This window comes from Chiloscyllium plagiosum, chromosome 18 (genome assembly GCF_004010195.1).
Source record: "Chiloscyllium plagiosum isolate BGI_BamShark_2017 chromosome 18, ASM401019v2, whole genome shotgun sequence".
NCBI classification, from domain to species: domain Eukaryota; kingdom Metazoa; phylum Chordata; class Chondrichthyes; order Orectolobiformes; family Hemiscylliidae; genus Chiloscyllium; species Chiloscyllium plagiosum.
In genome coordinates, this window is record NC_057727.1 from 7,181,466 (window position 1) to 7,209,427 (window position 27,962).

The following is a 27,962-nucleotide window of genomic DNA, read 5'->3' on the forward strand; positions in this document are numbered from 1 at the left end:
GGGTGCTGGCAGGTGGGACTAGATTGGGTTAGGATTTCTGATCGGCAAGGAGTTGGACCGAATGGTCAGTTTCCGCACTGTCCATCTCTAGGACTCTAAATTGCCCATAGAGTTCAGAGATGCACAGGCTATGTGGATTAGCAGTGGGAAATGTGGGGTTACAGGGATTGGGGGGGAATGCTGTTTGGAGGGTTGGTGCAGACTCAATGAACCAAATGGTCAAATCTATGATCAAGAATCTAATATTGGTCCTTGACCATCACATTACTGATCCTGTGCCTGATGCCATACAGATATATGAATGTCCTGTCCCTGGTTTATCATTCACTGTTGTTGGCTTTTATGTCAGGAATGAAAGTAATACATTTTTACCTTTTCACCTTTCTGTCCTGTTGGGCCAGGGGGTCCTCTTGGTCCTGGGCTACCAGACTCACCAGGACTTCCCTTCAAAGGAAATACAATGTTAGTTCTAATTAATGTCATCAGACACGAGTGGATGTTCCTTCCTGCGGTCAGTCCTCCTCATGTCTCAATACTCACTGGGCGGCCCGGCTCTCCTTTCTGACCTGCTCCATCTACCGATGTTGGAACACCCTGTGGGAAAAGTCAAATTGTCAGTCGGTCACTCCAGTCTGCTTTTCCCTGAAGTTCATTGCTTCCCTCTGCCAATGCTCAACCTCCCTCTTGAGCTGGAAAGGCTAGAGAGTGATCTGCTACTGACCGTTCGTTCAGACCGTTCACCCAGTTGGTGATCTAGGACTTACCCCCCACCAGCAACATCACCTCAAACCTTATCCCTCAAACCTCTCGTAGAGGTGTAAAGACATGATGGTGAGTGGGTGGGAAACAGATCAAGAGAATTTCAGTTTGAATGCCTCTCCCCTGAAACTTCAAGAATGCAGGTCTGGGCTCTTATCTTTGCTATCTCCTCCCTCAGCTGGAAAGAGTTGCAACTTGAATAAGTCAATCATCTGAAAATGAACTTTGCAAGGTCTAGTTATCATTGACCTTGGCAGAAAAGAAGTGTATTGAACAAACTGAATATGCCTTCACCCTCATGAATATGATGCAGGAGATTGGACAAAATAAAAACACAGCATGAACAATTATGAAGTATGAGAAAATTCAAAAACGAGAGAAAGCTCGTTAGAAACATAAAAGCAAATTGTAAGAGTTTCTGTAGGTCTTTAACAGGGAAAAGAGTAAGTAAAGTAAGCATTGGTCCTCGACAGAGTGAGTCTGGGAAGTAGTAATACATTTTTAAAAGTTTCAGAAGAATTAAACAAATATTTTTCACTGTAGAGGACACAAATAATGTCCCACAATCAAGATTTGAAAAGGAGAGAGGGATTTAAAATAATTTCATTCAGCAGGAAATGGGTACTGAGGACATTAGTCAAGTCCCTAGGTCTTGATGAACTTCATCCAAGCTTCTTGAAGAGGTGTCTTTTGAAATAACCGATGCTTTAGTTTTAACTTTTGAAAACACCCACGATACTAGAAAGATCTCATCTGTTAACAAACAGAACTCCTCTATTCAAGGAAGGAAAAAGACAGTAAGCAGGTGCGTACAGGCCAGTCTGCTTACAGCCTGTCATAGCGACGATGTTGGAATCTATTATGAAGTGGTTAAAGCAGGCTACTCAGAAAATCTCAATTAAATCAAACAGATTCAACATGGGTAGGGCCCTGGGCCCTGACTGAAGACTGGATTTTACCAGGCCCAGAGAAGAAACAGCTCTAGGACTCAGATAGGAACACAACAGGTTACCCCAAACATTAATGGGCAGAAGGAGAAAACCCCAGGACAAGTCACATCCTTTGAGACTGATGGCCAGAAACGTAAAGAAACAAAGGAAGGAGTAAAATCAGCCGGATATGATGATTGAAAGGAACATTCACTTACTCTCTCACCTGGTTCTCCCTTTTCCCCCTGCAAAAGACAGAGAAAGTCGATCAGAAGAGCTTCCAAATATTTTGCAATGCTATCACGGAGAATTGAACACTCTTCAAAATGTTCTGTTGGAGATTGGAACACTCTTACTGACTTTGATCAAGCTTCAAATGCAAAAACTCTCTTGAAAACTCCAGTTTAAGTTGATTATTCTGTGACATTTAAGCAAGTTGGAGCTCATTTAAAAAATAACACAATTGAGTAAGATCAATGTTGACGTTAATGACAGACGTTAAGTTCACACCATTAATACATTGTCTGAGCTGAAGCCACCTTGGGAATGTTAAAAATCGCCCAACACCAGGTCATAGTCCAACAGGTTTATGTGGAAGCACTAGATTTTGGAGCGCTGTTCGGAGCGGCGGTCCGAAAGCTACTGCTTCCAACTACACCTGTTGGACTATAACCTGGTGTTGTGCGATTTTTAACTCTGTACACCGCTGTCCAACACTGGCACCTCCAAATCATCACCTTTAGAATGTAACTTAAAAGGAGTTCTCAAATTAACAGACTAAAGAGCCTAAACCAGCATCTCCCATCCTGAAAGACACAAGACTTCATCTAAGTTTGTTTAATATATTATTACAACTCTGTGACACTGTAACCCTTTTGCTATAAATTCTGTCTCTTCGGGTCCTGCTTCACAACCACCTGATGAAAAGGCAACGCTCCAAAAGCTAGTGCTCCCAATTAAACCTGTTGGACTATAGCTTGGTGCTGTGTGATTTTTAACTTTGATGTTAATGATGTGTTATTTGATAACTGCGAGATGTTTTCCTCATCAATGTGTTGAGAGATATTATTAGTCACCTCTAATATAGTTAAGACTTTAACCTGGACATCCTGGTCTCAAGGCAGGGAACACTACCACTGCACTACAAGGATTTCACCTGCTACCTATTAAATAGGTTTAACTCTTTTTTTAAACTTAGAATCCCTACAGTCTGGAACCAGACCATTTGGCCGATTGAATCCATACTGACAAACACCCTAGCCAGACCCTGCATTTCCAATGGCCAATCCACCCAGTCTGCACATCCCTGGACACTATGGACAATTTAGATGGACAATCCATTTAACCTGTGCAGCTTTGGACCGTGAGAGGAAACCGGAGCACCCGGAGGAAACCACGGAGACACTGGGAGAATGTGCAAACTCCACACAGACTGTCGCCCGAGGGTGGAATTCAACCTCAGGTCTCTTGCGCTGTGAGGCAGCAGTGCTAACCACTGAGCCACCCATCTGGAACTTGGTTCCTTTTAGGAGGCCTAATTTAAATTATTACTCAAAATCGGTATAAACAGAGACTTCTGGGCACCAGGTGGGCTGAAGAATATTATCACTCCCAGAAAGTGGCACAGGGGGCTGTTGTGCATAATCAACTTCCACAACAACATTTTAATTAAAATTTGAAAGTTTCTTTTACTCATTTGCTAGATGAGGGAGCCACTGGCTGGGCCAACATGAACTGCCTATGCCCTTCTCACCCAGAGGGCAGTGAGAGTCAACCACATTGGAGTTGGTCAGGTGTCACATGTAGGCCAGACCAGGGAAAAATGACAGTTTGCGTCCCTCAAGTGAACCTAATGGATTTTTCCCAACAATTGACTCTGAATTCAAGGTTGTTATTGAATTCAAATTTCACCATCTACTATAGTAGGATTTGAACCCAGCTCCCTAGAACAGTGGATTTACAAGCCAGTGATAATACCACTAGGCTATCACCTCCCCTCACATTGAATATCCCTTCAAGAAGTTGCCATCTCTTTATTTCATTGGACGTGGTTAAATTCAGATATTATAAAGAAGGACTGGCTACTAATTTGATTCAAGTAAATTGATTTGCTTTATTTTGGGAGAACATAAAGAGCAACTAAGCACTGTAGTGATAGGATCTCTACCTCTGCTCCAGGAAGCCAGGGTTCAAGTCCCACCTGATCCAGAAGGCTGTTCCTTGGAACAGACTGATTAGAAAATTAACTGTAAAAATGGACCAGGAGCTCTTGTGGTACAATGGCAGTGTCCCTATCTCTGTGTTAGAAGGTTCAAATCCCACCTAACCTGGTGGTACACATCACTGCATTTCTAAACAGATGGATAAGGGAAATAACCATAAGGAGGAACTGGTAGGGTGTGAGGGATAGAAACTTGGAAGTGGATGTAATCTGTGAACGTATCCATTATTAAGAAGCTTCCCTCGAGCATTGAGGGCTGACTGTATAAAGGCTTATAAAATCATTAGGGGCATGGATAAGGTGAATAATCAAGGTCTCTTCCCCCGGGTAGGGAGTCCAAAACTATAGGTTTGAGGAGAGAGGGGAAATATTCACAAGGGGCAACTTTTTCACGCAGAGGGTGGTGCGTGTATGGAATGAGCTGCCAGAGGAAGTGGAGGCTGGTACAATTGCAACATTTAAAAGCAAGTGGATGGGTATCTGAATAGGAAGGATTTCGAGGGATATGAGCCAAGTCCTGGAAAATGGGTGTAGATTAATTTAGAATACCTGGTCAGCATGGAGGAGTTGGACCGAAGGGTCTGTTTCTGTGCTGCACAGCTCTAGATCACTATGACTCTAACGGTATTCATCTCTCAATTTCAGCAGAGTGGCTTGGGATTGGTGTACGAGCTGAGATTAACTCATGTTGATTTATCTACATGAAAAGGAACAGTGCTCCAAAAACTTGTACTTCCAATTAAACCTGTTGGACTATAACCTGGTATTGTGTGATTTTTAAACTTTGTCCACCCCAATCCAACACCAGTACCTCTCCATCTTGCAGTTATACTGGCTTTTCTTCACTGTTGTAAAGTGGGTTTGTGTGTGTGAAATAGCAACTCTCAGATCAGGATAACGTGGGAGTATATAAAATCTAGAAACATAGTTCTGCCTGAGATGCCATAGATTTAGATTGTGGCTAATCTATACCTTAACTCCAATGAGCTAATTGTTTTCCATCTCTCTTGACACCCTTTCGCCAAAAAGAAATCTATGGATTCCGACCTTTAAATCTTCAATTGACAACCCCTTTCAACCTCTGCCATTTGGGGCAGAGAATTTGAGGTTTTTGACCACTGCTTTCCTGAAAGGGCAAGCTCTAAGGTTAAGCTTGTCTGCTCTCATTCTTGTTTCTCTACATTTACCCTCTAAGACCTTCTTCACATCTCAACAAGATCAATCCTCAATCTCTGGAAACCAAGCATTGCTACTGGTTAACGAAGAACTCCTTAGAAATCACATTTTTGGTCCTTTTGTGCCCATCTCAGAGGGCAGATGGACTCTTTGCTTATGCAGCAATGAAAGACTCCCTCGATCAGCGTCACATTGCAACTGTTAGTTGACAGTTTGTGCTCCGATTCCGATTTGAAGAGAGACTGGATTGGTTAGGACAATAGTCACTGGAGTTTCGAAGAATGGGGGTGGGGTGGGGTGGGGGCCTTTGAGCTCATAGAAACCTATAAAATTCTGAGAGGACCACACAGGGTAAACGCAGGATGGCCCTGGGTAGATCAGGCTCAAAGTCTAAGAACACAAAGTAGGCCAATTACTATTGAGATGTGGAGAAAGTCCTGTAGAATTCTCTGCCACAGAATGTTTTCAAGAAGGAAATCCATATCAATAGGTATGAGGTGAAAGTGGGATCAGGGGACTGAATAGGATGACCAGGCATGATCATATTGAGTGACAGAGCAGGTTTAAAGGGCTGAATGGCCTCTTCCTACTGCTATTTCTATGTTTCTATGGACCTTCTGACGCAGAGCTCTTACCATACTTGACACCTAATTTAGAAAACCTCAGAAGAGTATTCTTTCAATGCCTTACCTTCAAGAGACCTGGTTATAACTCAGTAATGAATATCAAGCAACTAACTAGAAATTAAAAGGGGTCATGTGGGTGTTTCACATTTGATTCTGAGTTAATTCGACATTTCTCCTGCAATGTTGCCAACATACCTTGATAGACCTCCCAGGAGGTCCTGGAGGACCGATGGGACCTTGTGGCCCGACTTGACCAGGGAGCCCATTGTCACCTCTTTGTCCAGGAAACCCAGGTGGACCAGGAGCACCCTAAAATAGAGAACCGAAAGAGGAGCTGTCATTGCAGTTCGAAGATTGTCTAACAACATGCAGGTTGGCTAGCAACAACAATTTTCATTCGCACAGCCCCTCTAACATTGTTAACAGTGCCCCAAGGCGTTTCACGAGAGCATCAGCTACTAAAATTTGATGTCAAGGCATATTTGGACAGATGACAAAAACTGTTCAAAAAGGTGTGGAGAGGTTTTTGGATGGAATTCCAGAACTTGGAAACCAGGCACTGATGGTGGCACATTTAAAACCAGGGATACAGAAGGGATCAGAATTGGGTGAGGGTCAGTTTCTAAGAGGATTGAAGGATTGGAGGAAGTTGCTAACAGGGGTTTCAGAGTGCTGGAGGTTGCAGCTATAGGGAGGTAAGATTCTCAACAACCCAAATAGGATGTTAGTGATGAAAACTCATTAAGAATTTTCCTCAATAGAAAGAACTGACTTCAGGCACTGGACACTCCAATCAGGCAATAGGAGGGTCAGTTATCTCAGTCCTAGGGTGCTGCAAATGTCACAAAGCAAAAGAACAAAATGTCACAACTTACGTCGATAGTGATTGGGATCTCATGCAAGTACAAAACATGGGTGGTTGTATTATTTTCATTCAAGGAGAAAAAGTTGTATATTCTTCTTTCAGCTCTGTACCAAACCCCTCCTTCCCGCAAGTCATTGAGTCTTAATTCATAAGGAGATCAAGGATTATGAAGAGAATGAGGTTGAGAAACATGTCGGCCATGATTGAATAGCAGATCAAACTCCATGGGCCAAATGGTATAACTCTGCCACCGTATTCATGATCTTATGGAGCTCTCTCAATGAGATGGTATCTATCTGCAAACAAAAGAGGATGGACAGTGGCCTACAAGTGATCTTTAAGATTGTGAAAGGGTTTGCTGAGATGGATATTAAGATCCTGGGAAGGGAGGAAGTGACATAGTGGTGATGTCACTGGTTAGTAACCCAGAATCCCAAGCTCCTGTTCTGTGGGGCATGGGTTTGAATCCCAACAGGGCAGATGGTGAAGTCTGAGTTCAATAGGGGTTGGGGGAGGAGCCGGAAGAAAGGTGTTGGTCGAGCACTGTCAATCGTAAAATCCCACCTGGGTCACTAACATCGTTTAGGGAAATAAATCCACCATCCTTACCCAGTCTGCCCTACATGTGACTCCAGGCCACATTAGTGCGGCTGACTCTTCACTGTCCTCTGAGCAATAGATGCTAGCCTAATGATCCCATGAATCATTAGAAAGATCAAAGTTAGAGGCCATGATTATAAGATAGTGGCCAATAAATTCAGGGAATTCAGGAGAAACGTTATTTACATAAAATGTGGAACTTGCCAGCATAGGGAGTGGCTCAGATGAAGAGGGTAGATACATCGAAGAGGAAGCTGGGTAAATACAGGAGTTTAAAACAAACAGAAGGATATATTGAAGGGTTTTGATGATTTTAAAGTGGGAAGAGACTCATGAGGAGCATTAACACCAAATCAAACACCGACACAGACTCTGGGTAAAGAGTGAAAGTGTGCCACATACTGGATTACCGGGCTCTCCCTTTCTGCCAGGATAGCCTCCACCGGCTGTAACATGTGTAGTAGGTTCACCCTGAAACAAAAAAATGCACAAACATAAATGAAAGAAAGAAAGAAGGTGCATTAATATCCGGCCTCCGACATTCCCAAAATGGCCTCATGGCCAATAAATCACCAGAACACTAGATCCTCTCGGAATGGCTCCTTTTTCCACAGAGATCCAGCATGAGATTCAATGGGCCAAACAGCCACCTTCAGTTGCTATAGTTACGTTTTATAAAAATTATAGTGTAAAGCTCTATCCAGACTGTATCTGAGCATTGTATTCAGTTCTGACCACGACAGAAAGGACATACCGAACTTGGATGGGCAGGGTGCCATGCAAATTCCCTGGCATATTAGGATGCGAGAGATAAACTATAATCCTTAAACGATCTGTCCTAAATGTCCTTCCCCATGTGCTTAAACTGTGATGACTTGTCCTGGATTTCCAGATCATCAGGAACATCCTTCCTACCTTTACACTGTCAGAATTTTGTAGGCATCTCTGAGATATTCCTCATTTTTCTAAACTCCGGTGAATATAGTCCTAACCAATCCAGTCTCTCTTCATACATCAGTCCTGCCATCTCAGGGGAGTAAACACCACCATTCACCCTTTAAAGTTGAGTTTCCAATACTTGCTGTCATATTTTCTGCCCACTCCCACTTTAGCCTCTGATCACCCCTCCAAATTACTCCTTTAAAGATCAATGGAAGATCAGTGACAGGCAGATCATCTTCCAGTTGGACAGGCGACATTGAATAATTTCAGATCCTAACCGCTGATTCTGTTTACATCTTTGAACAGCTGGAACTGAGAGTGTTTCTGCTGCTCTCCCACTCTAATACAGACTTTCTCTTCTGTTTCTCGCCCACCCCATCCTCACCCTTTTCTGTATTTGTTCACACCTTTGGCTTATCCAAGTTCTGACGAAGCTGCATTCTGCATTGCCCTGTCGGTGGGTTTGTAAGATTGTATGGGGGGGGCGGGCACAAGTAAAATCTTGACTCCCCTTCCCGCCAACTCCAAACCTGCTTGATAATTTACAGGATACAGGGCAGGTATCAGGTAGCAGCAGCCAACTGCCAAACCCCCACCAAGCCTTGGGCCTATTGAGACCTTTCAGTTGAACAACTGATGGCCAATTAGGGCCACAAACCATCCATATTTTATCAGTGCTTCAGGGTGAAGTCCACAGTGCCTTGGAAACTTGGCAGTTCCTGCTGCCCAGGCTGGTGTCGGGTAAGTGAGAGGAACCTTCTTTGCACATCCACAGCCCCATCGGTGAAAGCTTGATGGGCAGTACAGTGGCTCAGTGGTTAGCACCGCTGTCTGACAGCGCCAGGGACCCAGGCCTCGGGCGACTGTCTGTGTGGAGTTTGCACATTCTCCCCGTGTCTGCGTGGGGTTTCCTCCAGGAACTTCGGTTTCCTCCCACAGTCCAAAGATGTGCAGGTTAGGGTGGATTGGCCATGCTAAATCACCCCATAGTGTCCAGGGATGTGTAGGTTAGATGGGTTAGCCATGTGAAACACAGGGTGGAAGGGCTGGGTTTGGGTGGGATGTTCTTCAGAGCTTGGTGTGGGCTGTATGGCCTACTCCTGCACTGTAGGGGTTCTTTGAATCTAACCTTGCTACAGAGCATATTTCCTCTGTTATCCATCACCCTGGCCTCTTCAATGCTTTAATATTAATCTGAAAGCATTATTACATACTCAGGTTAAATAAAATCCCAGATTCAGATCAGGATCGAAGGGCCGAATGGCCCCTTCACAAACTCTAATTCACATGTCTGTTTGCTCATTCATTTGTTTATGTTTCTCTATGCGCTTTTAAAGGAGGAATGTATACAGACCTTTTCTCCCTTTTGACCTGGAGGCCCGACTCGTCCTGGTGTTCCAGGCTCCCCCTGTGACAAGAAACTAATACTTTAACATCAACAGTGACCAGTATCCTCTTGCAGTCTAGACCACAGGCCCCATACAGATCGGGTACCAGTTAGTTTTTTAAAAAGCTCGCCGTTTACAAACTCAAGACAGTCCAAACATTTACCCTAAGCCAATCAAATATCTTCACTAAAAAAAATCAGAAGTAGTTGGAGAAGTTCAGCAGGTCTGGCAGCATTTGTGGAGAGACGCCAGAGTTAATGTTTCAGAGCCTGAGATGTTAACTCTGATTTATCTCTCCACAGATGCTGCCAGGTGCTGTTTTGCCAGCTGTTTCTGATTTCCAGCATCTGCAGGTTTTTTTTTAAAGTATCTTTGTGGAATGAGTTACTGTAAAAATTGCTCTAGGTAGCGTGCACACAGAAAGCTCCCACAAAAGTAAAGGGATGATGACTGGGCTTTTAATACTGTTCACTGAGACACCTGGGAGAACTCTCCCCATTCACCCTATAATTATATGGTGAGGCTTGTTACACAGCCTCTGGTGGTGTCTTCCAGCTCATTCAGAAAGTTATCGTAATATCAGCCCGGTGGCTCACAGCGCCAGGGCCCAGGTTCGATTCCAGCCTCGGGCGACTCTCAGTGTGGAGTTTGCACGTTCTCCCCGTGTCTGCGTGGGTTTCCTCCCACAGTCCAAAGATGTGCCAGGTGAATTGGCCATGCTAAATTGCCCATTGCGTTAGGTGCATTAGTCAGAGGGAAATGGGTCTGGGTGGGTTACTCCTCGGAGGGTCGGTGTGGACTTGCTGGGCTGTAGGGGAATCTAATCTATCCACATTCCAATCAGGAGGTTGAGATAGTGATCCAATTTCCTTTGTATCACATGGTTGACTCGGAAACCCACTTGTTCTTACCACCTATGCTGCTGTGTGTCAGAAGGGTGCAGACATTGATAGCCAACATGCTTTGGCCACGTTATGAACACACCTTCCCTCTCCTGCAGTGGGACTTTCACCTAGGAACTCCAAACTCAAAAGGTACAGAGACTACCCACTTACACTATAGACTATCTCTATGAGCACAGAGGTCAACAGAGATTGGGTGCTGAGGAGCTGAAGTTCCTCTTTTGGTGGAAAATGGGAGAATATTTGCTTTTCTGTCATGAAGGATCCTCAGGTTAAAGGTGCCACATTCTAAACCAGTTTCAGAGAATGGTGCTGCTCTCTCAGTGGGGCTGGTCCTTTCCTGGACATGGAGGACTGTGACCTGTCTCTGAACAACTGGATGCTGGGACAGGGCTGAGGGGATGGCAGAACCTCCAAGTGTCTCACCTGTCCCAGCTCAGGCACATCCACATTGGTTGGCAGGCAATCAAACCTGGGGTTGGAGAACTCAACACCGTTTGAGGCAGTTCACTTACTAACAGAGAGGAGGGGATCACTTCACACTGAAAGCTTAAAGAGCAGGACAGCACGGTGGCTCAGTGGTTAGCACTGCTGCCTCACAGCGCCAGGGACCCAGGTTAAATTCCAGCCTTGGGTGACTGTCTGTGTGGAGTTTGCAAATTTGCCCTGCAATAGGTAGATGAAGGTAGGAGGTGATGGCAATAGCTCAGATGGAAGGTGGAGCCGATAGGTGGGAAGGAAGTTGGACAGGTCGGACAGGTCAAGGGGGTGCTGCTGAGTTTATATTAGATTAGATTAGATTACTTTACAGTGTGGAAACAGGCCCTTCGGCCCAACAAGTCCACACCGCCCCGCCGAAGCGCAAACCACCCATACCCCTACCCCTACATTTACCCCTTACCTAACACTATGGGCAATTTAGCATGGCCAATTCACCTGACCTGCACATCTTTGGCCTGTGGGAGGAAACCGGAGCACCCGGAGGAAACCCACGCAGACACGGGGAGAATGTGCAAACTCCACACAGTCAGTCGCCTGAGGCGGGAATTGAACCCGGATCTCAGGCTCTAAAACATTAACTCTGGCGTCTAACCACTGTGCCACCGTGCCACCCACAAGAAATGCAAAGCCTCCATCCATGGCCCCGTAGGATCCTTCCACATCCAAACACCTCATCTACTGTGTCCATTGCTCTCGATGTGGTCTCCTCTACATTGGGGAGTGAGGCTGCCCTGAGTTGGAGGGTTGGACCTGGGATAAGGTAGAGGGAGTGGAAATGAGGAAACTGGTAAAATCGATATTGATCCCGTGTGGTTGGAGGGTTCCAAGGTGAAAGATAAGGCGTTCTTCTTCCAGGTGTCGGGTGGCTAGAATTTGGCGATGGAGGCGGCCCAGGACTTGTATGTCCTTGGCGGAGTGGGTGGGGGAGTTGAAGTGTTCAGCTGCAGGGAGATGGGGTTGTTTAATGTGTGTGTCCCAGGGATGTTCCCTGAAACATTCTGCAAGTTGGCGTCCTCACTCCCCAATGTAGAGGAGACCACATCGAGAGCAATGGACACAGTAGATGAGGTGTTTGGATGTGGAAGGATCCTACAGGGCCATGGATGGAGGTGTGCATGGAGGCTTTGCACTTCTTATGGCAGCAAGGGAAGGTGTCAGGAGTGGGGTGTGGGTTGGTGGGAGCGTGGACCTAATGAGGGAGTTGCGGAGGGAATGGTCTCTGCAGAACGCAGATAGGAGTGGGGAGGGAAATATTTCTCTGGTGCTGGGGTCTGACTGTAAGTGGCAGAAATGGCGGAGGATGATGCATTGTACCCGAAAGTTGATGGGATGGAAGGTGAGGACCAGTGGGGTTCTGTCCTTGTTATATTGGGAGGGTGGGGTTCAAGGGTGGAGGTGCAGGAAGTGGAGGAGATGCATTGGAGGGCATCGCTGACCACATGGTCTTTGAAGAAGGAGGCCACCTGGGATGTTCTGGAGTGGAACTGATCCTCCTGGGAGCAGATGGAGACGGAGGAATTGGAAGTAAGGGGTAGCGTTTTTACAGGAGGGGGGTGGGAGGAGGTGTAGTCCAGGTAGCTGTGGGAGTCGGTAGATGTCTGTGTTGAGTCAGTCGCCGGAAACAGAGATGGAGAGATCCAGGAGGGGACGGGTGGGGGGTGTCCAAGAAGGACCAGGTGACAGGGTGGGGTTAGGTGGGATGCTGTTTGAATGGGTTGGATGACCTGTTTCTATACTGTAGCGGATCTATGATTCAAGGTTACATTATCAAATGGATTGTCATAATTTTGAAGAGAATCCATGGGAGAAAATTCTATTGAGGGACGTAAACTGAAGAAAGGTAGATTCACAAAGACCAGCTGTTATAGCGTGCACTTACCCTCTCTCCTCTCAATCCTGGGGACCCTTGACTCCCCTACAAAAAAAAACACAACACAATGTGAACTAAGAAAACTCTTCAATAAAAATGTGTTTATCTGAGTGAAATGCAAATGAAGACTACTATGGTGTCATGACAATGTGATACAACATAGTGCCTCTTGATTTGTTTCATCTGTAGAGACTCAGACACTAGTTTTCATCACTTCTTCCCAGACACAAACACCCAAATACGTGATTTCTTTTAACAGTCAAACCTGGGAGAAATGCAATCCCTGCTACCCACACCAGTGACTCTTGAGAAACAAAATAAGGAAGATTTTAGATTTATCTAAGGCCTTTCACAGTCTTAGAATGTTCCAAAGAGTTTAACAGTCAATCAAATACTTTCTTCAAAAGCAGTCAACATCACAGTGCATAAGATGGGCCAGTCAATTTATGCACAGCAAGATCCAATATCCAACGCAGCGTCCACACCTAGACAGCCATGAAGTGAAACCCATCATGGACTGAGACTAGGTGTCAACGTGGACTGGGGTTGGAAGGACTGCTGTTCTGAAATTTTTATTTCTTGGTTTTTCTAATTTATTCCTATGATTTCGTAGTTTTGTACCTGAGATTGCACATAGATCTGTAATGTCGGACTTTTTATTTCTTTATTTTTCAGATGTTTTCCGAAGAATTTGTGCTGAAGGATCTGGACCCAAGGTACCCAAGGTGGTGCTGTAAGTGGCAACTTGTAAACTTTTCACTGTACTCATGTGTGGACAATAATGCTAATTCTAATTCTAAACTGACAAATCAAATTGAGATAGGTGACCAAATCAGCCATTTAACGATGTTGGTTAAATGATAAACATTGATCGTGCCATTGGAGAGAAAAGTAACGCAACGGAATCTCACACAAGTGAAGGTTTGGGAGATAAATTGTCTGATTTGTTTCACATTTATTTGCAGGATGAGGGCACTGTTAGGAAGGCATCATTTATTGTCCATCCTCCAATTGCCCTTGAGAGGGTGGTGGTCAGCCGCCATCTTGAGTACAAAATAGACAAGCAGGAAGCTGGAAAAACACACCAAGCCAGGCAGCATCAGGTGGGGAAGAAGTCGATGTTTCGGGTGTGACCCGTCTTTAGGACTGGGGGTGGGTGTAGGGGGAGCTGCAGATAAAGGGGGTGGCAAGGGCAGGGTGGTGAAGTGGGGATAGGTGAAGACAGGCAGAGGGTACGACCTGGTTGGTCAATGGGAGGAAGGAATCCAGTTGGTGGCAGGGAGCAGTAGAAAGAAGTGGGCGGGGGGGGGGGCTAGGAAAGGAGTCGGGAGAATGGGAAGGGAGGTTATTTGAAATTGGAGAACTCAATGTTGAGTCCTCCGGGCTGTCCCCTTCCCATACGGAAGATGAGGTGTTATTCCTTCAGTTTGCGCTGTGGATTATTGTGGCAATAGAGGAGGCCAAGAATGGTCATGTCGGAAAGAGAGTGGTTGGGGGAATTGAAATGGGTAGTGACTGGGAGATCAGGTCGGCCCTGCAGGCCCAGCTGCAATGCCATCTTGAGTACAACTGACAGGATTTCAGGGGCTTTTTTTAGTCAGCAGGTATGAGTCAGCTTTACTGCAGTGGGACTGGAGTCACGTGTGGTCCCAGACAGGGTCAGGACAGCAGTTTTCCTCATGAACCAGGTGGACATTTCTTTTTCACAACAGACGCTAAGCTGAGTGCAAACACCAAGCCCCTCTCCAACCCAGCATTCCCACTCCACAGACAAATATCTCCATGCTGACACTGTGTTGGCATTTAGTCGGTTCACTAATTACTTACTGGCTGTCCTGTCGAGCCGGTGTGTCCAGTCCTGCCTGGCGTTCCCGGTTGGCCATCTCTTCCTGGGTATCCCTGGAAATCAAATACATTCCACGTGTCACAGAGCTGCTCACAGGAACAGGGAATCTACAGCATTTTGCCTCTGGGCTCTTGACCCATGACCTTTGTCTTCGTTCATTGGTGGGACTTGGGCGTCGCTGGCTGGCCAGCATTGATAGCCCATCCCTAGTTGTTCCTTGAGAGGTGGGGGTGAGCTGCCTTCTTGAATCACTGCAGTCCACTTGTAGGTTGACCCACAATGCCCTTAGGGAGGGAGTTCCAGGATTTTGACCCAACGACTGTGAGGGAGCGGCGATATGTTTCCAAGTCAGGATGGTGAGTGGAGGGGAACTTGCAGGGGGTGGAGTTCCCATGTGGGAGAAAGTGAGGACTGCAGATGCTGAAGATCAGAGCTGAAAATGTGTTGCTGGAAAAGCGCAGCAGGTCAGGCAGCATCCAAGGAGCAGGAGAATCGAATGAGCCCTTCTTCAGGAATGGAGTTCCCATGTATCTACTGCCCTTGTCCTTCTCGATGGAAGTGGTCATGGGTTTGGAAGCTGCTGTCTGAGGACCTAATTCCATCAATCCCTTAAGACAGTGGCTTCCCAAACTCCGGGCAAAGGCATTTGGACAGGTTGTGGGTTTGGTACTCACCGGATCTCCTTTCTCGCCCTTTGGCCCTCTGTGCCCTCCATCTACAGTTCCCGGGATCCCTGGTGGTCCGATTGGACCTGGCGGACCCTGTGGACCTGGCAATCCAGGATGACCCTGCAACAAACCAAACCCAGCGTTAACTATTTAGGTGCAATATTCCTGCTCAGACTAACAACAGCCTCTTACATTCGGGGCATGTGTATTGTTTAATTTCCATTTTACCCTCAAATTCTTCTAGTTCTTAATAACCCCATACCAATGCTTTGCCTTTATATAGCATAACAAGCTATACAAATAAAGAATAAATTAATTCAGGTGGAAATAGATGAAAAGCAAAGGAGTAAACACAGAGGAGTAAACATTGATTCGCGTTTTGTAATCATGCCTAATTCTGTCCAAGAATTTCTACTTCCATTTATAGGGTGAATGTGATACTTACATCTCTTCCTGGTTCCCCTTTCTCACCCTGCAATAAAACACCAGACTTTCATTACTGTGCAAAATCAAAACCAACTGCTTCAATTACAGACGTATACGCCTTTGGATTTCTCCACTGTTATAGGAAAAGGCCAGGCAGCACCACCAGGTGGATTGCTCTGGAAGAGAGATGGCATGACCTTGATGGGCCCAATGGTCTCTTTCTCTGATACAGCATTCAATGAGATTGTGACCTTATTAGGACTAGACAGTTAGGAAAGTTCGTTCAAAAGGAAGGAAGGATTATGCAAGGCCTACCTGAGGGCACTGGGTAACACAATGGTGTGGTGTCGATGTCTGGAAGGATAAAAATCAAAAACAAGCTTCAGCATTGAGGCACGTTCAGTTTGATGATTAAAAATTCAAGATGATGATTACAATGGTAACAATTTACAATAACACAGCAGACAGGCATCTTGGAGGGCTATTGTCAGAAAACAGTTGACATGGGTAAATGGTTAGCACTGCTGCCTCACAGCGCCAGGGATCTGATTCGATTCCTCTACCTGTATAGAGTTTACACATTCTCCCCATGCCTGCGTGGGTTTCCTCCGGGTGCTCCAGTTTCCTCCCACAGTCCAAAGATGTGCGGGGTTAAGGTGGATTGGCCATGCTAAGTTACCCATGGAGTGTAGGGATGTGCAGACTAGATGGGTTAACCATTGGAATTGCAGGGTGGGATGCTCTTCGGAGGGTCAGTGTGGACTCAATGGGCCAAGTGGTTTGCTTCCACACCATAGGATTAAGCCAGGTCCAGGAAGGATGAAAGGAGAAGAAAGAGAAGAGAGTTGAAGGAAGGAATTCCAGACCTAAAGATCCAAGCAGCATGAAGTATAGTCTCCATTGGTACAGCCATTTGAGTTGGGGATTTGCAAAGAAACTTCAAGTGAAGGAAAAGCAGAGAGAGCACGATTGAGGAGCGCAGTTACATTGCCAAATGGATAGAATGGCTCTCCCATAAAAATAATACAAAGAACTGCGGGCGCTGGACATCTGAAACAAACAAGAAGGGAAATTGCTGGAGAAACTCAGCAGATCTGGCAGCATCTGTGGAGGGGAAAGGATCCATCATTTCTGACGAAGGCTCACTTCACTCAAAACATTAACCCTGCTCTCTCTCTCTCTCCATAGCTGCTGCCAGATCTGCTGAGTGTCTCCAGCACTTTCGGCTATGATTGGCTCTCACTCACCCCTGGTCTGCTAGCGGCAATGCAGATTATGTTGGCCAGAGCCCCTTCAAACTGACTGAGTGAGTCAACGTTCTCTGCGTAGACAATGTTGTTGGTGTCTCTGCCAGTAACGATTCTCCGCAGTTCATTAACATCCGCGTGACCAATTCCAACAGCGAACAGATGGATGCCTAGCATCAATACAAAGATTATTCGGATAGTTAGTTTTGTTTAGTGTTCCTCCTTCCCAGGATAATGCCACACATCCACCATTATGTGAAGTTTCCCTCTCAGCCATGCACTTCCTACCAACCACTGAGCTTTTCACAATCTCATGAACATCCTCTCCTCGTGGAGATCTTGTGACACAATGGGTAGCGTCACTGCCTTTGAGTCAGGCATTCTGGAATGGCATCACTCACCATGAATTGGGTGGCACAGTGGCTCAGTGCTTAGTATTGCTGCCTCACAGCACCAACGACCTGGGTTCCATTCCAGCCTCAAGCAACTGTCTGTGTGGAGTTTGCACATTCTGCCTGTGTCTGTGCGAGTTTCCTCCGGATGCTCTGGTTTCCTCCCACAGTCTAAAGATGTGTAGGTTAGGTGGATTGGCCATGCTAAATTGCCCCAGAGTGTGCAGGTAAGGTGGATTAACCATCGTAAATGCAGGGTTACAGGAGTAGGGTAGGGGGTGGGTCTGGATAGGATGCTCTTCGGAGGGTCAGTGTGGACTCGGGTCAAATGGCCTTCTTCCGCAGTGTAAGAATTGTACAAGCCTATGAACGAAGACATGTTCATAACATAGCTGGCAAGTTGAGTTCCAACTTGTGATTCCCTTCAACACATACCAATGAGAGGCAGTAGGAATGGGAGAGTTTCATGGTCAGCCATGTTTGATGCTGGCTGGTGCTGTTTGAGCTACATTCTCCAATTCAGGACAGTGACGGGTTAGTATGTAAACCTACATCAGTGTGTGCTTTGACTCCGTCCCTTTATGAGAGAAGGTAAAAGACCTTCCTGCCCAGCACAATGTGGCAACTCTAAGAAATGTCTTGTGGACCTCCTATCCCACCCATTGCGTTCCCACCAATCCCAAATTTATTGACCAGCAAACTCCCAGATGAAGGACTAACATTGCACTTGACATAACCAATCTCTGACCAGCTTTTTTTTTCCCTTAGTGATTAGATTCCCTACAGTATGGAAACAGGCCATTTGGCCCAACAAGTCCACACCGACCCTCCAAAGAGTAACCCACCTAAACCCATTCCATTACCCTGTATTTACCCCTGACTAAATTACTCAACACTATGGCCATGCTAAATTGCCCAATTTGCCTGACCCGCACATCACCAACATCCAGTTTCAGTTTCGAAAGCAATTAGCCTGTAACGTTTTTCATTGAAACGTAGAAATTAGGAGGAGGGGTAGGCCATTCAGCCCCTTTGTCCAATCATTCAGTATGATCATGGCTGGTCATCCAACTCATGATCATAATGAACTTATTCCTGTGTAAAATGGAGAGGAACTTGAAGAATTGTTTGCAAAGACCGAAATTTGTCGCCCATGAACTGAAAGGCTCGCTAATCCATTCCTGAAGGCAGCTGGAAGACAATCACATTTGCTGTGGGTCTGGAGTCACATGTAGGCCAGACCAGGTAAGGATAGCAGACGTTCTTTCGTAAAGGAGTTTTCTGACAGGTGGAGACTATTTAGGACTGCGCTGAGGAAGATACTACATTCAAAATGTATGAAACCTGAGGAACTGTATACCATAGAAGGCCATAGAGGCCCAGACACTGAACACATTCAATAAATCGGTAAATATTTAGATAATAAGAACATCGAGAGGGATCAGGAGAGAGCAAGAATATGGCATTGAGATAGAGGATCAGCCACAATCCTGTTGAATAAGAGAGAAAACTCAAAGAGTAAAGGACATTTTCAAACCTGATGGGGTTTTAACAACAAATTGGGGTGGCATGGTGGCTCAGTGGTTAGCACTGCTGCCTCAGTGCCAGGGACATGGCTTTGATTCCAGCCTCGTGTGACTGACTGTTTGGAATTTGCACATTCTCCTCGTGTCTGTTTGGGCTTCCTCCAGGTGCTCCGGTTTCCTCCCACAACCCAAAGATGTGCAGGCCACATGAATTGGCCGTGCTAAATTGCCCATAGTGTTAGGGTGCATTAGTCAGGGGTAAATTTAGGGGAATGGGTCTAGGTGCGTTACTCTTCGGAGGGGTGGTGTGGACTTGTTGTGCTGAAGGGCCTGTTTCCATACTGTAGGGGATCTAATCTGAACAAGGAGTAATAGTTACAAACGTATTTAAACAAGCGGTATATCACTGCAAGCTATTTATCAGATTCACCAGTGAAATTTGAACCCCTGTCCCAGTCGGTCAGGCTAGATTTCTGGATGACAGGCCTCCAGTGACATTACCTTGACACCGCCATAACTCCAGCACTGTGTCAGCAGGGGAATGACAATATACAAACAGAGTTGTATAATGTGAAACGTAATAGTGAGATCAGAGATAGCAGTGTTTCTATGCACTTGGACCACCTTATAGAATCACCACGAGACATTGGAGTAGAAGTAGGCCATTCAGCCCTTCGCATCTCCTCTGCCATTCATGGCTGATCTGATAATCCTCAATTCCATTTTCTTGCTTTCTCCTCATAACCCTTGATCTGTCTCAGCCTTGAACATACTTAATGAGCCAGACTTGCCAACCCTCAGTGGCAGAGAATTCCAGAGGTTCACAACCCTCTGAGAGATGAGATTCCTCCTCATTCTCTGTCTTAAATGGGCGACCATGGCAAAATGTGCAAATCCTGACATCATACAGCACAGAGGTGAATCCTTTGGCCAATCTTCCTTGTGCTAGCCATTTGAAAGAGCCATCCAATAACCTGAACTTTTTTGTCCCTATAAGTCCCTTTGCATCTTGTTCTTGAGAGTGTGAAAGGCCCCAGATTTGGCAGGTGGTATGTTCCTGTTCCTTGTTCACTAGTCGCTGTGTGTACACTGAGATTTTTTTTTATATCGCACATCTCACAATCTTGAAAAACACGTCGGTTGATGAACGCACAGTGAGATCCCACAAACAACTACGTCCAACTCTGGGCACGCTGTTCCTGGGGATGCAATCCCAGTAAACCCTCTGCATTTTCGATATTTTCTGCTCCCTCCCCGTCAACACCCTGTCCCCCCAACTCCACCTCACTTCGACCAGAATAAGTGCACCATTCCACCTCACGGGAAATCTCTCCTCGGAATGGGAGAGGTGTGGAATGCAGGCAAATACCTGCAGCCTCTGCCCTCCTGACAGCCTCTGTAACTCCATCATCAGAGCGCCCATCCGTCACCAAGACCAGCAAGGCTGGGACACCGGGGCGTTTCCCAGCTGCCTGCTGGAATACGTAATCCAGGACAAAATTGATCGCCTTCCCTGCAGAGGAACAAGAGAATAGGATTTACGAAACAGGAAAGGAGAGGGAAAAGCTCGCATTTTTTATATCACACGTCCCCACAACCTCGGGAAACGTGCCAGCAAACTGACACACACCACCATCGTAATCCTGTCCCTTCATCGCCACTTGATGGAGACAGTGTTCGGGAAAATAAATGACTGGGAAAAAAAGATCAATTGCTCCCTCCGAGGAAGTCAGTGCGCTTGATTCCACTGATTACTATTCAATCACGGGAGTGTCACTGGGACAGCCTCCATTCAATGCTTTTGAAATATTGTCAGTGAGGCGCCTTCAAAAAACCACTGTGCCCCAAGCGATGTAAAAAGTTAAAAATCACACAACACCAGGTTATAGTCCAACAGGTTTAATTGGAAGCACGCTAGCTTTCGGAGCGACGCTCCTTCATCAGGTGATTGTGGAGGGCTCAATCCTAACACAGAATTTATAGCAAAAATTTGCAGTGTGATATAAATGAAATTATACATTGAAAAATTGATTGTCTGTTAAGCCTTTCATCTGTTAGAATACAGTGATAGTTTCACTTCTTTCATGTGTAAATCACAAAACCTTTTTTATTAAAGTTGCATTCTCGGGTTAGCTGTTAACAATGGTGATAGCTAGACAATATGTTGAAGGTGTTAGCCCCCTGTGTTCTCTGTCTATGACCTGATGTTTAGATCAAGTGAAACTATCACTATAGATTTGTAGGTAGCACCGGTTCACGTGGAGAAGGGAGCACTCGACCGAGTCATGTTTCTAACGTGACGAGGCGCCAGTAGGTGGGTTTGACTCAGTTATGATTGTCAAGCAGCGTTAACCCCACCCTCTAAAAATCAACTTGTTGCATCTGAGGGAGAGTATTCACTGGAGTCTTACTAAATTCATTTCATGAGTTTTGCTTCATTGCACACAGATATTTTCTAATTAACCTATTCAGAGATGTTATAGCACACCTGTGGAGCAGGGGAACCTGGTCCTCCTGGCTCAGAGGTAGGGACACTATCACCTGCACCATTAGAGCACACTAGGATATTAATTATATTCAGGTGGTGGGCAATTATAGGGGACTTAACTGTGCTGTAACAGTCCGTCACACGAAATAGCTGGGAGAGGGTCTAAGACCTAAAAGGGGCCAGGGTTTCGACATTATATGTAGGTCTTTTCCTTTGGGCTCTTGTGATGCAGTGGTAGTGCTCTTATCTCTGAGCCAGGAGACCTGCGTTCAAGTCCTACTTGCTCCAGAGATGTGTCATAACATCCTTGTACAGAGTAATTAGAAATATCTAGATGGAGAGAATCAAAGTATTCTGTAGCATGGAACAGACTCGAATGGCAGTGGTATTGCCCCTAACTCTGGGCCAAAAGGCCCAGTTCAAGTGTCACCTGTGCCAGACAGGTGTCATAATGGGCAGGTTGGTTAAAATATCTCTGTGCTCACAGATAAAGGAACAAGCTGGCTTGTTTGCTGGTTGAATGTTGACAATGTATGTCTTTGCAAGTGTGTTGAGAAAATGGCCAAGAGTGTGGTGCTGGAAAAGCACAGCCAGTCAGGCAGCACTCGAGGTTCAGGAAAATCGACATTTTGGGCAAAAGCCCTTCATCAGGAATACGTTGAAAATATGGTCCAATCCCATCCTTCAGCACCTGCCCCTGTGACATACAGCCCCCCACTGGATCCTACCTGCTTTGTGAGGGAGCTCTTCCCTGGTCAGACCAACCAGAGACAGCCAACACAGACCATGACTGGCCATACCTGGCTTCTGACTGTTTCTCAGTCACGGTCCTGGACACTTACCTGAGAGATACGACATGATTGTCACAGAATAGCCCAGCGAATGCCATCCCATTAACGTCACTGTGAGACTGTGTTCCATGATGATAAGTCGTGCTCTGCCCTCTTCCCCCACACACAGGAGCAGACCACCAGACGCTCCTTTCTATATAGATCTCTACATCAAGTCCAAGAGCCCCTTAGTATTCAGATACTCAACCTGTTTGAGTCCCACCGCCTTGATATGGAAGTTCCCTTATGGCCTGGAGCAGCTCCCTGTGGGTGCCAAATCGACCAAGTGGAATTTCAATTTTGGACTCATCACTGTACTGAACCACTGACACCTGCATACAAATATACACACAAAATTACAAGGCAAATTCATTCTAACCAAACACAATTATACAATTCGCATTTGACTTTCCTGTTTTGTGAAGCATCAGGATTGCTCATACTGACAGAAGTGCCTTAGTGGGTGCTTTCTTTCAAGGTAATGTTCAGAGGTATTACTGCACAGTCCCGGAGCAAAGGGGACTTAATCCTAAAACCATGGTGTTTACATCAGTGACCTGCCCGACCGAATCACAGAATGGCTGCAGCTCAAACAAAGGAGGCCATTCAGCCTGTCCAGTCTGCACTGGTGCTTCTGCAAGAGGAACTTAGCAAGTTCCATCCCACCCTTTCACCATAGCCTTGCCAAGGATGTGCCGTCTGGTGTATAGGAGAAAGTGAGGACCGCAGATGCTGGAGATCAGAGTCAAAAAGTGTGGCGCTGGAAAAGCACAGCCAGTCAGGCAGCATCCGAGGAGCAGGAGAGTCGTCTTCATTCCTGAGGAAGGGCTTATGCTCGAAACGTCGACTCTCCTGCTCCTCAGATGCTGCATGACCGTCTGTGCTTTTCCAGCACCACACTTTTTTCACCCTTCAGGTGTATATACAATTCCCTTTCGAAAGCCGTTGTTGAATCTGCCCCCATCAGCATCATGGCCACCCATTCCTGGTCCGACCCAATCTGTGCGTAAAAAGATTTTCCTCCTGCTGGTCTTTTTGGTTCACTGGCCAAATATCTGCATCCTCTGGCTCTCGGCACTCCCGAAAATGGGAACAGTTTCTCACGAGCTATTCTGTCTCTACTCTCTACCACCTTGAACATCTCAATCAAATATCCTCTGAGCGTTTCTCTTTTTTAAGCTGAAGCCCGTAGTATGCTTGACCTTCGACCCTAACCATGAAATGACCAAGCTGATGCCTTGGTAAAATCCACAGGCAAAAAGAATTTAATCCTATATGATGTTTGGCTTGCTCTCAAGAGTGAAACAGTTCATAAGACCATAACAAATAGGAACAACAGCAGGCCATTCGGCCCCTTGTGTCTGTTCTGCCATTCAAGAGGATCATGGCTGATCCAACATTCCTCACATCCACTTTCCTGCCCTTTCTTTGTAACCCTTGATTCACCGACTCATCAAGAATCTCTCTCTCAGCCTTAAATATAGGCAAGGACTCTGGCCCCACTGCTCTCTGTGGTATGGAGTTCCAAAGACTGTGAGAGAAGAAAATCCTCCTCACATCTGTCTTAAATTGGCACCTGCTTATTCTGAGATCATGCCCTCTGATTTTAGGCCTTCCCATGAAGGGAAACATTCTCTCAACATTGACCCTGTCAAGCCCCTTAAGCCTCCGATATGGTTCAATGAGATCACCTCTCATTCTTCTAAACTCCAGTGAGTAGAGTCTTAATCTGTTTCTTTATTCATTCACAGGATGAGGGCGTTGCTGGCTGGGCAGCACTTATTACCCATCTCTAACTGCTCAGAGTACAGATAAGAGTCAACCATATTGCTGTGGGCCTGGAGTCACATGTAGGCCAGACCAAGTAAGGACAGCAGATTTCCTTTTCTGAAGGTAATTAAGTGAATTGGATAGGTTTTCTGGTCATCACTAGATTCTTAATTCTTAATTTCAAAACAGGTCCCCAGAACATTGTCTGCATTTCTGGATTAACATTTGAGCAATAATACCAGTAGGCCATCGCCTCCGCAGTGTAACCTGTTTAGCAATTGCTCAGAAGACAATCGTCCATATCAGTGATCATCCCGGTCCCTTTCTCACATGTGTATGGGGGCACTGGGGTGGAACAGGCCTACCTGAGTGGCATCGGTGCCAATGCGAGGTAGGTGAGAGACCACGTTGTACAGGAACTGTTTCACTTTCTGAAAGTTACTCTCTTGAATACTCCAGGAGCCGTCGACCAGGAACACGATGTCAGCTCGTGCTCTGCTGCACACTGCAAACAACACAAAGCAAGTCAGGTCTCATCAGACAGGAGGAGAAGGAGCAGTCCCTCGAGACAACTCTATCAGGCTTGACCCACCTCCAGACCACATAGGAACACAAGAATCCGAAGCAGGGGAAGATCATTTGGCCCCTCAAGCCCTCTTTCCTATTCAACAAGACCTTGGCTGACTTGGTTGTGCTATCAGGATAAAGTGACAACTGCAGATGCTGGAGATCAGAGTCGAGAGTGTGGTGCTGGAAAAGCACAGCAGGTTAAGCAGCATCTGAGGAGAAGGAGAATCGACTGATGAAGGGCTTCTGCCCTAAACATCAATTCTGCTGCTCCTCGGATGCTGCCTTAACTGCTGTGCTTTTCCAGTGCCGCACTCTCGGTTGTGCTATCAGCTACACTTAGCATCCTGACCCACAATGCCCTTGACTTCCTTGCTGATCAAATATCTGTCTAACCCAGCTTTGAATAAATTCAGTGACCTTGTCTCCATTGATCTCTGGGATGAAGAAAGACAGAGGTTCATCTCCCTCTCTTCCAACCTAGTTAACTGCATCAGGTGCTCCCAATGTGGTCTTCTCTACATCGGGGAGACCTAACATAAACTTAGGGAACGGAATTCTGAGTATCTCAGCCGGGACCGCAGGGGGCCGACTGGACTTCCCAGTCGCCGCCCATTTCAATTCCGCCAACCACTCCTTTTCCGACATGACCATCCTGGGCCTCCTCCATTGCCACGGTGAATCCTGTGTCTGCGTGGGTTTCCTCCGGGTGCTCTGGTTTCCTCCCACAGTCCAAAAAATCTGCAGGTTGGGTGAACTGGCCATGCTAAATTGCTCATAGTGTTAGGTGAAGGGATAAATGTAAGGGAATGGGTCTGGCTGGGTTGCTCTTCGGAGGGTTGGTGTGGACTTGTTGGGCCGAAGGGTGTGTTTCCACACTGTAAGTAATCTAATCTAATCAGACCGCAAATTGGAGGAACAACATCTCACCTTCCGCCTGGGCACCCTGCCACCCGGAGTTCTCCGATTTCAAATAACCTCCCTTCCTATCCCCGACTCCCTTTCCAGCCCCTCGTCCTCCCTTGCACTCCTCCCAGCCACCAACCGGATTCATTCCTCCCATTGACCAACCAGGTCATACCTTCTGCCTGTCTTCACCTATCCCCTCTTCACCGCCCGCCCCTCAACCCCCTTCCTTTATCTGCAGTTCCCCCTAGACCCACCCCCCTAGTCCTGGAGAAGGGCCACACCCGAAACATTGACTTCTCCACTTCCTGATGCTGCCTGCCTTGCTGTGTTCTTCCAGCCTACTGCCTGTCTATCTTGGATTCCAGCATCTGCAGTTTTTCGGTCTTGAAAAAAATCCACAGGCTAACAACCGTCTGAGAGAGAAGAAAATTCTCAGATCCATCTTCAAGTAAATGCAACCAGGGAAACGATACTGAGATGGAATGTATAAAATAATGAGAGATAGAGAGCAGAGAGGAAGAAACCTTTCCCCTTGAAAGAGGGATCAAGGACTGGGGGCACAGATTTAAGGTAAGGGGCAGGAGGTTTAGGGGGGAGGTGAGGAAATATATCTTTCGCTCAGAGGGTGGTGGGCATCTGGAACTCCCTGCCTGTGAGGGTGGTAGCGACCTTCCTAACAGTTAAGAAGAATTCAGATGTGCACTTGCAATGCCAAGACTATGGGGCAAGTACTGGCAAATGGGGTTAGAATAGTTGGTTGTTTTGACCAGCACAGACTCCATGGGTCGAATGGTCTTTTATCTGAGCTGTAGATCTCTATGACTCCACAATACCTCTCTAAAAGAGTGACCTGTAACCTTGAAGCTGTGCTCTCTATTTCTGAATTTCCCAACATGGGAAACTTCTTCTCAAAAGCCACACTGTCAAGCCTCCTCAGAATCTTAAATGTTTCAATAAGATCTCCTCTCATTCTCGCTAAACTCTTGCTCAACTGCTCAATTCCATCTTTCTGTATAACCCAACATAACCCAAAATACCCAAAGCTGTTTTCTTATCCTACACATGCTAGCTTATATCTGTTTCGCTTCGTCTAGATTAGAGTGGTGCTGGAAAAGCACAGCAGGTCAGACAGCATCAGAGGAGCAGGAAAATCGACGTTTCGGGCAAAAGCCCTTCATCAGGAATGAAGGGCTTTTGCCCGAAATGTCGATTTTCCTGCTCCTCGGACGCTGCCTGAACTGCTGTGCTTTTCCAGCACCACTCTAATCTAGACTCTGGTTTCCAGCATCTGCAGTCCTCACTTTTGCCTGTTTCATTTAGTTTGGTGTCACCTGATCAGTTATAGAGTCATAGAATCATACAACACAGAAACAAACCCCTCAGTCCAACCAGTCCATGCCGACCATAATCCCAATCTAGACTAGTCTGACATGCCTGCACATGGCTCATATCTCTCCAAACCTTTCTTATTCATGTACTTATCCAAATGTCTTTTAAACGTTGTAACTGTACCTGCATCTACCACTTCCTCAGGAAGTTCATTCCACAAACGAACCACTCTCTGTGTAAAAAGGTTGCCCCTTATGTCTTAACACCTTAAAAATATGCCCCATAATCTTTAAATTCCCCACGCTAGTGAAAAGTACCCTTATCTATACCCGCCATGATTTCCTTTATAAGATCATGCCTCAAACTCCTAAACTCCATTGAAAAAAACTCCCAGCCTCTCCTGCTAATTTAAATCCTCCATTCTTGTCAATATCCTGGTAAATCTTTCCTGAACCCTCTCCAGTGTAATAACATCCTTCCTATAACAGGGGGACCCGAACTGGACACAGCACTCCAGAAGAAGCCTCACCAATATCCTGTACAACCTCAACATGACGTCCTACTCAAAGGTCTGAGCATTGAAGGCAAGCATGCTAAATACCTTCTTAACCACCCTCTCTACTTGTGATACAAACTTCAAAGAATTATGTACACGAACCCCTAGGCCCCTCTGCTGAACAACACTACTTTGAAATGTATAAGTCCTTTCCCTGTTTGTTTATACAAAATGCAACACCAGGCATTTATCCAAATTAAACTCCATCTGCCCCTCCTCAGCCCATTGACCCAACTGATCAAGATCTCTTTGTAATCCTGAATAACCTTCTTCAGTGTCCATTATACCACCAATCAGTTTGGTGTCATCCGCAAACTTACGAACCATGCTTTCTATGTTCTCATCTGAATTATTTATATAAATAACAAAAAAAAGTGGACTCAAAGGTAGAAGACAGAGGGTGATGGTGGAGGGTTGTTTTTCGGACTGCAGGCCTGTGACCAGTGGAGTGCCACAAGGATCGGTGCTGGGTTCACTACTTTTCATCATTTTATAAATGATTTGGATGCGAGCATAAGAGGTACAGTTAGTAAGTTTGCAGATGACACCAAAATTGAAGGTCTAGTGGACAGTGAAGAGGGTCACCTCAGATTACAACAGGATCTGGACCAGATGGGCCAATGGGCTGA

General features: G+C 46.0%; 1 protein-coding gene across 1 annotated transcript in view; it reads right to left on the reverse strand.

The window, feature by feature from the left end:
- Nucleotides 1-27,962, reverse strand: part of LOC122559237 (collagen alpha-1(VII) chain-like) — a 262,907-nt gene that overhangs the window by 193,464 nt on the left and 41,481 nt on the right. The window contains exons 15-29 of the mRNA XM_043708618.1: nt 24,338-24,477; nt 22,411-22,534; nt 20,254-20,397; nt 16,967-17,136; nt 16,035-16,073; nt 15,739-15,765; nt 15,300-15,413; nt 14,607-14,678; nt 12,789-12,824; nt 9,473-9,526; nt 7,579-7,647; nt 5,907-6,020; nt 1,907-1,933; nt 541-594; nt 373-444 (exon numbers count right to left, since the gene is read on the reverse strand). Of these exons, the coding sequence (XP_043564553.1) occupies nt 373-444; nt 541-594; nt 1,907-1,933; nt 5,907-6,020; nt 7,579-7,647; nt 9,473-9,526; nt 12,789-12,824; nt 14,607-14,678; nt 15,300-15,413; nt 15,739-15,765; nt 16,035-16,073; nt 16,967-17,136; nt 20,254-20,397; nt 22,411-22,534; nt 24,338-24,477 (1,256 nt within the window). The remainder of the gene's footprint in view (nt 1-372; nt 445-540; nt 595-1,906; nt 1,934-5,906; nt 6,021-7,578; nt 7,648-9,472; nt 9,527-12,788; nt 12,825-14,606; nt 14,679-15,299; nt 15,414-15,738; nt 15,766-16,034; nt 16,074-16,966; nt 17,137-20,253; nt 20,398-22,410; nt 22,535-24,337; nt 24,478-27,962) is intronic.